At 31.9% G+C, this 12798-nt stretch overlaps 2 protein-coding genes across 3 annotated transcripts in view; both read right to left on the reverse strand.

Annotated features, from left to right (window-relative positions):
• Positions 1–4158, reverse strand: part of LOC120885699 (ankyrin repeat domain-containing protein 26) — a 33845-nt gene extending 29687 nt beyond the window's left edge. For both annotated transcript variants that reach the window (XM_078014790.1, XM_078014782.1), the window contains exons 1-4: positions 3918–4158; positions 1749–1847; positions 1123–1154; positions 954–1026 (exon numbers count right to left, since the gene is read on the reverse strand). In XM_078014790.1, coding sequence (XP_077870916.1) covers positions 954–1026; positions 1123–1154; positions 1749–1836 — 193 coding nt within the window. In that variant the 5' untranslated portion in view covers positions 1837–1847; positions 3918–4158. The remainder of the gene's footprint in view (positions 1–953; positions 1027–1122; positions 1155–1748; positions 1848–3917) is intronic.
• A 5117-nt stretch (positions 4159–9275) lies between these two features.
• The window catches only part of LOC144367345 (uncharacterized), a 66383-nt gene continuing 62860 nt past the window's right edge, over positions 9276–12798 (reverse strand). The window contains exons 11-12 of the mRNA XM_078023240.1: positions 11927–11960; positions 9276–9357 (exon numbers count right to left, since the gene is read on the reverse strand). Of these exons, the coding sequence (XP_077879366.1) occupies positions 9276–9357; positions 11927–11960 (116 nt within the window). The remainder of the gene's footprint in view (positions 9358–11926; positions 11961–12798) is intronic.

A 12798-nucleotide genomic window follows, 5' to 3' on the forward strand; every position in this document is an offset into this window, starting at 1 on the left:
ATATATCATTTTCTGGGACCAGTGTAGAATGAAGTTCCATTAAGTAATAAAGGACAAAGCTGGGTCTCTGGAATAAGAGGCTCTGTACTGTTACACAAGGTTTCAAATGGCATGTAGAATAAAACACACCAACTGTTTAAGTTCTTCGGGTTTAGCATGTAATATTTGAATTTCTCATTTTTGTATGTTAAGGGACTCATTTTAGTGCTTGGGGGTCAGTTTCCTGAATCTTGGATTTACCCAGCCTTCCAATGAATAAGAGAAAAAGCTTTGTGGCAGAGCCACTGCTTAGCATGCCAAAGTATCTGTGTTCAGTCCCCACCATTGAAAAGTAAACTAAAACAAAAGCAAACAAAAAAAGAAAGAAAAGCATGAAGAGGGAATATATAAAGTGGTTTGTGTAAGTAGTTTTGAATTTACAACTCTGGGTCAATAAAAATCATAAAAGAGTAATTTCCTAAAAATACTCTATTAGTTTTACAGAAAATGAATAATATAAAGAATACACAATAATACGTATGGTTTAATACAGAGATAATCACAACTGATGAAGGACATAGAATCCACAGCTGCATAAAGTACAATGTAATTGTTCAATAAAGTGGGTATTATATTAGAATTGAAATTAAATTTTGATTGGGTCTTGTTTCACACACTATACTTAATCTCTGGGTTCAGACACATATTTTTATGTTCATCTCCCAAGATTTGGAAATTATTGGCAGCTATGCAATAAGTTTTTATAAAATTTTGGAGGAAAATAGAGCCTCATAATTCACCTAACAGGTATAAGAATTCCGGGATATTTAATTTTAAAAATGTCTGAGATAAAGATTTTTTTAGAAATCATTTTGTTGTGACTTTAAAGATACAATTTTAAACTTGTATGCCAATATAGACACTGGAATGTGTATGTATGTGTGTATGTATGTATATGTATATATATTTTTTACCTGATTTGCATATCCTTTCTTCTGTTGTCCCCACTGTATTCTTTTGAAGAAAATACCTCCTGTCTAAGATAGGCTGTATGGGTTTGGAAAGTAGATATTAAATATGTGTTGTACATTTTATACTATACACGGTTAATAATTCAAGACAAACATAGAAGTTTATAATTACCTGCACAACAGGATGTGTGAAATTCTGGAATACTGAAAAGCAAAGGGGATACACAATTCACAAAACATGAATATGACAAAATCACCCACACCTTCCTGCTGAATTGACATGGAGTCAAGTTCCAAGGGTTAGCTTTGATAAATAATATTTTAACATTTGGACTTCTGTGTTTGCTGGTTTTTGTTGAGTACAGCAGCATGATTCAAATATATTGAAGAAAAACATCCAATATTAGTTTAATTAAGCATAGAGTTAAGTTTTCAAAAGTGAGATTACATTTCCGATTACCACAAATATAATAGGGAATGCACACATGCCAAGTAAAGGTGCGGATTGATTGAGGGAATGGGGATATCTAATCAGAGGAGCAAAGGAGAAACTTTGGGGCATAAATATATAAAATAAAGAAAAGAATTTAACAGCAGGTATGTTTAATGTAGCCTATCACAATCATTTCATTAACTTTATTACAGGTATGTATCCTGTTCCTCCATTTGTCCTACAATATAGTAAGTCCAAAGTTGTGATAACCATCAAGTGGAAAGTATAATTCATTTGCATTGAGGAAAGTTCTGAGAAATGATCAGCTTTGGTATACACTTATTAAAATAATCATTTTTCCATACCCATGGAGGACAGTGGTGTATCTTCTTTTAATATATCCTCTGGTCTGACCCACTGAAAGTTTCTTGATTCATTCATTTGAGAAGACATAGGAACTGTATCTAATAAATAATTTTAATAATCATAAAATATTAATATATGGTAATCCAAAGGGGAAAAGTGAACTGAAATGCAGAAGAATTATCAGACATGAAAAACCTTTTATATTTCAAATTCATTAGCATATATACAAAAAATAACAGCTTTGGTATTCAACAAATTAACCTAAAGAGTCTGCTGTTTACAAAATGAGCCTTGTTTGATATAACTTCTTAGACTTTCAAAGATTTTCATAAAATATCTGTCATATCAGAATACTAGCTATTTAGAGAAAAGGACTTGGCAGAGTAATTGAGTGCATTCCTAGCATGCCTAAAGCCATGGTTTCATTAAAGAAAAAAACTGTCTTTTTAAATGCCCCATATTTCTTAAATGCTATGTTTCTGATCTCAAATACTGATATCAATACATCCCTATACTTGGTGGTTATGCAGCAAAGGAATTAAAGTGTCTGGTTGCCCCAATTCTAACAGTTTCCCCTGCTTAAAACCATCTCTGGACTAGTAATTCTCACTTTTGTTTGAAGGCAAATATAGTGAAACCAGCTGAAATGCATTACCTCAGTCTCTTTATTATTACCTTCAAAATTACCTACCTAATTTGATTCCCTCCTCACTACCCCCTCCCTTTGATTTTCAAAAGCTATCTCTAGACCTCTAGTCTTGATTCTTTTTTGGTTGTTGTTGTTTAGATTATTCCCACTACTTTTTCTTCCCAATGCAGTAACTGTATCTTAAAAATACAATTTCTAGGAGCTGGGTTTTGGCTCAGTCTTAGGGCGCTTGTCTAACACATGTGAAGTACTGGGTTGAATCCTCAGCACTATATAAAATAAATAATATAAAGGTATTGTGTCAATTTACAACTCAAAAAATCTTTAAAAAAATACAATTTGGGGGCTTGGGTTATGGCTCAGCGGTAGAGTGTTTGCCTTGCATGTGCAAGGCTCTGGGTTCGATCCTCAGCACCACATAAAAATAAATAAATAAATAAATAAATAAATAAATAGATAGATAGATAGAGTTATTGTGTACAACTACAAAAAATATTTTAAAAAATACAATTTCTATGTTTCATCCATTTGTTCTTCCCCTTTGCCAACAGACATAATCAAAAACAAAGCAAGATTTATTCTCTAATTTAATATAGTTATGCCATGAACTAAGACACAATGGCTCTTAATTTAGATTTTCTAAAGGGCAATTCATTCAACTGCTCTTGCAAATCAGAATGTAGTCTGAGAATCAAGGAGCATTGGAAGCATCTTTGAATGTATTCAGGAGGTAGAACCAAAGACCTGCTGAGTCAGAACATACATTTTGTACAAGGTCCCCAACATATGATTCAATAAAATTTGAGAGTTCTTAGGCATGCTTAATCTTCTACCAATTCCTCTAAATTAACATGCCTATTTGATGTTTCTTTTTGCTTTGTTATTTTGTTATTGGTACTGGGGATTGAACCCATGGGTGTCTAACTACTGAGCAACATCCACATCCCTTTTTATATTTTATTTAGAGAAAAGGTTTTGCTGAATATCTGAGGGCCTCATTCAGTTACTGAGCTGGCTTTAAAATAAAAATTATTTCTCCGTCTTCAGCCTCCAGAGCCACTGGGAATAGAGGCATGCACCATGTGCCTGGCCATTTATTTCACCTATTTAAAATTCTCCCTATTTTGTACTCTAATTTATAGATGTATTAGAAGTCATAATCTTTCCAAGGAATGTTTCATCAGGCCATCATCAATGTGCATCTGCTTATTTTTTCTTTTTCTTTCTTTCTTTTTTCTTTTGGTTGTTGTTGTCTATAGTCTTTTCTCATTCTTCATTTCCGAATTCTTCTCTCCCCTTTCTTATGTCCCAACTTTTCTCTAATTTCAGCAGGTCTGGACTTAATAACTCAGCTCCTCTAGGACCACTCCAACTTACCCTGTGGTTGCAACTTGATAAGATACACTATTTCAACTCCCATACTATTTATTATTTTCATTTCTTCCACTATTAAATCATACTAGTGCTCATGTTTTAAACATGCATTATATCCAATGATTTTATAATGAGTGGTTCTTACCTTCTGTATGTCCATTTATACCATCTTTTTCTCTTTGATGTGCATCACCAAATGAATGACCAACACTATTCTGAGGAAGAATCTGAGAGAGAGTCGTCTGGTAAAATTAAACAACTAATGAATTATATGAAGATTGCCTAATCAGTATTCTAAGGAGACACCTAATTTTCCAGATTTGAAATAAATTAGATGAAAAACTAGAGAAGTACACATTAAAAATTGAAATATTTTATATCACAGTGTTATATATACTCTGCAAATCAGCCAAATATTATATTCATTTGTCTACTAACTCTATAAAACCAGGATAGAATGACAATAGAGAACTATCAACACGAGGGCTAGGGTTGTGGAATATATATATATATATATATATATATATATATATATATATATATATATATATAAATAATGGGTTCATTATAACTTATACAGAAATGCATATAACATATTTAGACAAATCTTACTGCCCAGTACATTTTCTAACCCTTCAGATATCTCTCCACTAATCCACCAAAAGCAGTTGTACGAGGACAGTTTATACTAAGGGCTACCTCCATTTGAAAATCTAAGATATTTCAATTTAAAAACCTCATAATGCATCCCAAGGTCTAAGAAAAACCTCAGTAAATGAATTCTAAAACCAATACAAGAAAAGAATTCATTAAAGTCAGAGCCAAAATTATAAAAGATAATTTTTTTTTAAAAAAAACATAGTAATAATGGAACAAATAGTTTGTTTTTAAAATGGTAAATAAACTTGATAAACCCTTGGCCAAGGGAACTAAAAGAAAAAAGGAGATACAGATGAATAAAGCTAGAAACAAAAAGTGAAATATTAAAACAGATACCACTGAAATCCAGAAGATCTCTAGAGACTACTAGAGAACTTATTCAATGAATGGGAAAAAATTTAGACTATTTTAAAGAATAAAATCGAAAGATAAATAAATCTAAGTGATATTAATGAAATATGTCATAAAATGTTGAATCAAATAGATAGAGAAAACCGTAGCTCAATAACAAGCAATTAGGTTGAAGCAATAATAAAAAGCCTTATGGATCAGAGGTTCAGAGGTGAATACATGGCTAAATTTTATCAGATATTTAAAGAAGAACTGATATTAATCCCCCATTACATTTAAGAGCAAAGGAAAGATGCTTCCAAAGCAATTTCCTGAGTGGAAAAGTGAAGATTGGACAGAACAAGAAAAAACTAGATATCAATATCCTTGAGGAACATAGTATAAAAATTCTCATAAAATCTTTGCAAACCACATTCAACAACACATTACAAAATAACATACATATCAGGCATAGTGCTGTAGGTCTATACTCTCAGAAAAGCATCAGGTTGTTTGAGGAACACGGTAATTTCAAAGCCAGCCTGGGAAATTTAGTGAGACCTGTTATCAAAGTGAACAATAAAAGGTGCTGGGGATGTGGTTCCTTCGTACCATGCTCCTGGTATGAGACTCTAGTCACATACAAAAAAAAAAATCCATAAAAGCTGATTTTGATCCAGGATGATTCAATACATGCAAATCAATAAAACTAATACATCACATATAGAATCAAGACAAAATTACATGATCTTTTAAGAAGCAGCAGGAAAAGCCTTTGACAAATTCAATGGCCCTCATGACAAAGCCCTGAGAGATTAGAAACAGGAGAATTTTATTAAAATAAAGACCAAGTATACCAAATCCAAAGCCAATAGTAAAATGAAGAAGAATATTTTCTCTAAAATCAGGAAATACACAAGGATGTTCATTGCTGCCAATCTCACTAATCACAGTACTTAAAATTTTAGAAAAAGTGGGGCTGGGGATGTGGCTCAAGCGGTAGCGCGCTCGTCGGGCGTGCGTGCGGCCCGGGTTCGATCCTCAGCACCACATACCAACAACGATGTTGTGTCCGCCAATAACTAAAAAATAAATATTTAAAAAATTCTCTCTCTCTCTCCCTCTATCACTCTCTCTTTAAAAAAAAAATTTAGAAAAAGAGAAAGAAATAAAAGGGATTCAAATAGGAAAGTTAAAATGTTAAATTATTTCTATATGCAGATGATTTAGTCCTATTCTTAGAAGAACATAAATAATATATTATGAAAATTCTACTTTGATGAATGAATTCATCAGAGTAACAGGATACAAAATAAACATATAAAAATAAACTGTTTGTCTATATACCATAGCAAACCTAGAGAGAATAAAGCAAGAGTAATAGCTCATTCAAATAACTTTAAAAATAGCTAGGAATAACCCTAAACAAGAAAGTGAATGACCTCTTCAAGAAAAATTACACATTGAAGAAAAAAATAAGAAAACAATAGGAAGTAAAAAGATCTGCTATGTTCATAGAGAAGCAGAATTAATATTGTGAAAATGGGCATAGTACCATAAATGAATTATAGATTCCATGTATTCCCATTCAAATTCAAATGATACTGTTTGCAGAAATGGGGGGAAAATAACTACTTCTAAATTTGTATGGAAGAAAAACAAACAAAAAAATACTAGGACAAAGTGATACTGATCATAAGAGAAACAATGGATAAACCACAATGCCCAATTTCAAAATAAAACAGAGCCATAGTAATAAAAAACATGGTCCTGGTGTAAAGAAAGACCCATAGACCAATGGATAGAAAAGAAGTCAGAGAGCAAACCCAGGGGTACAGTCATGTGATACTAGGCAAAGACACCAAAAACATATTTTGGAGAAAAGACAAACAACATTTTAGAAATAGTGTTGGAAAAATTAGATATCTATATGTAAAAGAAGAAACCTAGATGCCTATTTTCTAACACTGTACAAGAGTTTATTCAGAAAGGACTAAAGACATATGTACCAGACTAGAAGGTTTACAAATACTAAAAGAAAATATATGGAAAACACTTCAGTATGTAGGCAATAACTTCCTGAATAGAGCCCCCTACAGCTCAGAAAATAAGAGCAACAATGGATAAGAGAGGGTGCATCAGAGATCCTCATTGTTATACAAAATTACATACAAGAGGTTGTGAGGGGAATGGGATAATAAACAAGGAGGGAAATGAATTACAGTGGATGGGGTAGAGAGAGAAGATGGGAGGGGAGGGGAGGGGGGATAGTAGAGGATAGGAAAGGTAGCAGAATACAACAGTCACTAATATGGCAGTATGTAACAGTGTGAATGTGTAACTGATGTGATTCTGCAATCTGTATTTGGGGTAAAAATGGGAGTTCATAACCCACTTGATTCTAATGTATGAAATATGATATGTCAAGAGCTTTGTAATGTTGTGAACAACCAATAAAAAAAAGAGAGGGTGCATCAAACTGAAAAATTCCTGCATAGTAAGTGAAACACAAAACAGTAAGAAATGGGAGCCTCCAGAAATGGAGAAAAGCTTTGCCAGCTATTCTTCTGACAGAGGATTAATATCCTAAAAATATTAATGCAAATATCTTCCTACCAGAAAAACAAAAACCTTTTCAATAAATGAGCAAATGCACAGCTAGTTCTCAAAATAAGAGATACAATGGCCAACACTTCAGGGGAAAAAATAAAAACCATAACATCTTTATCAATTGGGAATATGCAAATCAGAACAACATCAAGCTCCCATTTTCCACCATTCAAAAAAGCAATCATCAAGAAGGCAAATAATACTGGGAAGATGAGGAGAAAAATCTCTTACATGTGAATGGCAGGAACATAAATTACTATATCACTATGGAAATTCATATGAAGGCTACTCAAAAACTGAACATAGAACTACTTTATTATTCAAATATACTACTCAGTACTTACCAGAAAATATTAAAGTCAGCTTATTTTAGAAATATACATATGCCCATCTTGCCATGACACTATTAATAATAGGCAAGTTATAGAATCAGGCTAGATGCTAGTTAATAAAAGAATGGATAAAGAAAATGTGGTATATATAAACAAGGAAGATTTCTATGCATAGAGAACAACAAAACTAAGTTAATTTTAGGAAAATGAATAAAACAGGGAAGCATAATGTTAAATAATATAAGCCAGACTCAGGAAACAAATATCATATATTTCTCTCACATGGAAAACTAGAGGTGGAAATGTTCAACATAAAAATAGATGAATAATAAATTTTATCCATTAGCTCTTCATAACTGAAATAAAATTAAAGTAATTTCAAAAACAAAAGATATCGTTTACATTTAACCTTATTTTAGCTTCTTCAGGATATTTGCAAATATATTTCCTAACCTGGAATAGATCATAAAAATAGTAGTGTTTTACAATAAACATTAAAGTAAGTAAATACAGAAACATCTAAAATTTGAAATTTCAAAATTTGACATAGAATCTATATATTTTAAGAAACTATAATGGAAAAACAACAATTCTGAAACTAAAGTATTACCATACAATTATTGAGTGTTTCTGCTTCTAGAACTGGTTATTACTTTGCACACACCATTTATTCTTTGATTAGATGAAGAGTAAATTTTTAGAAAATTTCATTACCTCAAATTTCTTTAGAATTTTTATTGGTTCTTTTCAGTTATACGTCAAAATAGAAGTTATATACTAGAATATAATTATAAAAGCAAAGAATATAATTTGTTCTAATTCAGGACCTAGTACTTCCTTCTGTTCTTCTAATCTTTCTGCTATTTACTTAGAGTTTTTTTTTTAATTACTGTCACTTTTAGTGGAAAGACTCAAAGTATGGATATGCAAGCCATTTTAATACAAGTATTAAGATACAGATTCTAGATTTCTGGGTTGCCATAATTCCCAATATTACTTTAGTATAAACATGGAGCCACGGAAAGAAATAGAGAATATAGGTCTCCTCAAATGCTATGATACCAAAATATCAAGGGTCCAAGTAAAAAAAGAAAAGTTATGTGCAATGTATATTATATATTCCAAACTAAAGGCACCAGGGAAATTCCACAATTTTGTAAAAATTAATTTAGGCATGAGTATTGTAAGTCATGTAAGAATGATTTAAAAACCACAGTAATGAAAACTGATACAAAAAATCCTTGAATAAATATTATGTTTCCTCTACAGTTAGAAAGCTGTTTCTAATGCAATTTTTCTTTCACTATGCATTTCACAGCCCATTGTTACTTCCAGCCCCCATGATCCCCAAGTACTTGAGAGAACAGTGATACAAAAAGCATTTTTTTTAAAAAAATCAAATAATTAAATAATTTAATCAAATAATTAAATTAAAAAATTAAATAATTCTTTAAAATGGATTCTTAGCAAATATTCATATAAAATATAAGAAAAAATATAGCTAAATTTTCAGCATTAACATCTTAAAACACAAAATTCAGAGCAAGAACATGAGGTTTTTTACAAAAAAATCACTTTACCTTAATAGGAGCTTCATAGCTGTCCTGAACCATTGCAAACAAGGAATCATCTGAGTGTGATTTTTTGATAGATCTTTAAAGCAAAAATGTATAACAAAAATGGTGAATAGTTTTATTTTTAAAATAAACTCTGTTTAATTTAAGGTATAACTTATTAAATGGTGTTTCTTGATTGATTACTTAAAATATGACCTCCAATCAAAAAAAATAGCTTGTGTTCACCTCTTTCTGACTCTACTGCTGTGAATCTATAAAATATTCAATATAGATATTAAGGCACTCTTAGTTCCAATTCAGAGCAATATCCAGTACATGAGCAGAAACAGATAATAATTTTTTCTTGCAAATTGCCTGACTTGAAGGCTGAATTTAAAAACCCAATTAATGGCTGACTTTTTTTTTTTTTCACTTGAACTGAAACAAACCTCTGGAAACACAAGACAAGATAACAAGAGGCACAGTTCTCTCTCGTGAATATCCGGGAGTCAAATACTAAGCAATATTGTTCTTCAGCATAGAAATCACCAATAATAATACACTATTTATTCCCTCTACCCATAAATAATGCACAGAGTTCTCTGGAACTTTAAAAATTATTGAAAGTTAAAAAGTGAATATATGTTATTTAGAATACCTTTGTCAGAAACATTGAAATAAATTATAAAATTGATTTTTCCTGTATAGGTCTCACTTTATTCAGGTCCTCATAAACTAGCAAGCCCTTTAAAACCTTTACAAGCACTCAGACACCCAGGGGAAAAGACTGCCAGAAAAGCAGAGTCTTGGTATTTGTACCTCTGTTTCCCTAGCAATTATGTAAATACCCTCCTTCCTCTGGGAATCCATTTCCCAGTCACTCATCTGCAAAACTCAGTGGCAGTCTCTAAACTTGAAATCTACATCCCTTGAATATTCAGATTTCTGACACAAGGTTAAACTAAATGGAGTCTCAATCATTGGCCTGTCTGAATACCTTTCCAACTACTCAACTGAAGCTTTATAATAACTTTCCCTGCCAATCACTCCTTTGCCCAGCACTACATGTACATTTTAAGGACATCAGCAATTGGGAAAGAAAGTGAAGGTGAATGAAAACCTGTTTTGTGCCACAGATTCATGTATTCTAACAATTTCCACAGTCTGTTTCACTAGTCTCTAATCCATTCTTGCATCGCAGAGATGAAAACAGGCAAAATACAAGCTATTAAGACTTCCTCTAAATTTTGTATTAATATGCCTTTATAGAGAGCTTTTAATATTCTGTGTCCTTCATTCCTGTTTTGTGCTCATCAAACTAATCATAAACCCTAAGATTTTGGTCTCTTTTTTAAAATGCTTATTCCTACCCAACACAGTGTTGTTACTCTGGGTGAATACTTTTATAGCCCTTTCCTTCACTAGTTAAATTTTGATCCTCTACCACTGTGTTCACTTAAAAATTCTAGTCTTGTCCTCTTTAGTTGGGTTCCTATAGTCAATCTTCAGTCTATTATTTTAAAAAATCACCTTAAAAATGATAACCAGAAAATGTACTGAGCTCAGAATTAAGAAACTGGAGTTTAAATCTCATTGTTGTCATTGTTTGTACCCAGAAAACTCCCTTTAATATATTTAAGTTCCAGGTACATCCTCAAAACTATCATTTGGCTGGCATGTAGAACACATGCTGAAAGACTAGAAGGTTTCTAAAATTCCTTAAAATTCTGAAATTTCTAAACTTTTGATCTGTCAAAAGAAAAAAAATATTCAATTGACAAAATAAAGCAGAAACTCAAAAGAGAACAAAACAGAAAATACAAATAGAAATTAAATAAAAGGTTATAGTCATAAAAAAGGAAAAAAACATAAAAGTAAAAGTCTTCATAAAATTGTTAGGGGTAGTAATTGAAGAGAAACTAACTGGAAAATCAGGAGGTAGAGAAATTAGAATGTCCTCTAAGGATTAATATAAGTAATACAACATTGTCTAAATAATGTTATTCATAACTTTCAGTAAAATAATTTCTCTACAACACTTGCCTGATCTTCTTGTTTATTAGAAACCATGAGGCCATAGCTCTGTGAGATTTTCCATAAAAGCTTTTGATACATTAAGAAAAAATCCTGATTACTAGTGGAACTGTCAATATCAGGACAAAATCTTGAACTACAACCTGGCTTATCAGGTAAAATATAAATCAGAATTAACACACAACTGCCTTTGACTTTCTAAATTGATGATACACAATATGAAAGTTAAAATGTGAATATATATGTTATTTAGAATACATTTGTCAGACACATTGAAATAAATTGTAAAATTGATTTTTTCCTGTATAGGTCCCACTTGGTATCAACCTTTACAGTGGAACAACACAATGGAGTAGTCAGCCAGGTAAGACTACAGTCTAAACACAGGCCTGAAACTTATTAATTACACAAATATGGGACAAAAAGTCAACCTCTATGAATAACAGCTCTTTATTCGTAATTAACAGATTATAATAGCACAGATACTTTCAAAGTGCTTAAAGATACCTTTAGGAAACAAGTGTTAACTGAATGTGGTGTCTGTCCCACACTAGAATACTCAACAAATCCTTCTACCTTAACTCTCCACTTAGTTAATAGACATTTTTTATTTAGAATCTATAAATTCATACCTTCTTAATGAGTCATCTTTAGGACTTTCTTTCACTATTAAATAAAACAGTAAAATATATAATTAATCAAAACAGAAATATAAAATATATAAATTTATGACTCTGATGTTTTGTTATAAAATGTTCCTCCAAACCCATACTCGGAGAAATTTTTAGAATTCATATTAATTGTATTTATGACAGGTAAGTAATGAATGCATTAACAACTCCTATGTTTCCCACTTTGTACTTATCAAATGCAAGGAAGAAACAACAGGAATTATAAAAGTTTGATACTTAAAAGTAAATCATTGGTCCCATAATCAAAATCCTTATTAAAAGTTGTAAAAATGAAAGAAAACCTTATCATTGTCAAATAAAGTAGCATAAATATATAAGTGTCAAACAAGGGGAGACATGATGGTGAATTAGCAGGAAGTGGATTTTCTCACAGCTCCACCATATGGGACTCAGAGAGTGAGAAAACTGCTTCTCTGTGAGGCGGGAGATAAAAGCATGCCACTGATTCTCAATATTGGACAGAGACCTTGAAAACTGGGGAATTTGGGGTATATCAGACAAAGATGAGAAACAGAGCTGGAGCTTAGGGTCTGATGTGATTGGGGGAAATCAGTGCATTAGGACAAAAAAAAGACTGAAAAGTGATGCAGACAAGGGGCTAGGGTTGTGGCTCAATGGTAGAGTGTTTGCCTAGCATGCATGAGGCATTGGTTTCAATCCATGTAAAATAAAATAAAGATACTGTGTCTACCTAAAACTAATTATATATATGAAAAGTGCAGCAGACAGTCTTGAAATGCAGAATGTGGGACCACAGGGTCAAGCTATTCTACTCATTAAACTGTGGCAGGAAAGTCACCACCAGTCTGCCT

Source organism: Ictidomys tridecemlineatus, chromosome 1 (assembly GCF_052094955.1).
Source record: "Ictidomys tridecemlineatus isolate mIctTri1 chromosome 1, mIctTri1.hap1, whole genome shotgun sequence".
Lineage (NCBI taxonomy): Eukaryota > Metazoa > Chordata > Mammalia > Rodentia > Sciuridae > Ictidomys > Ictidomys tridecemlineatus.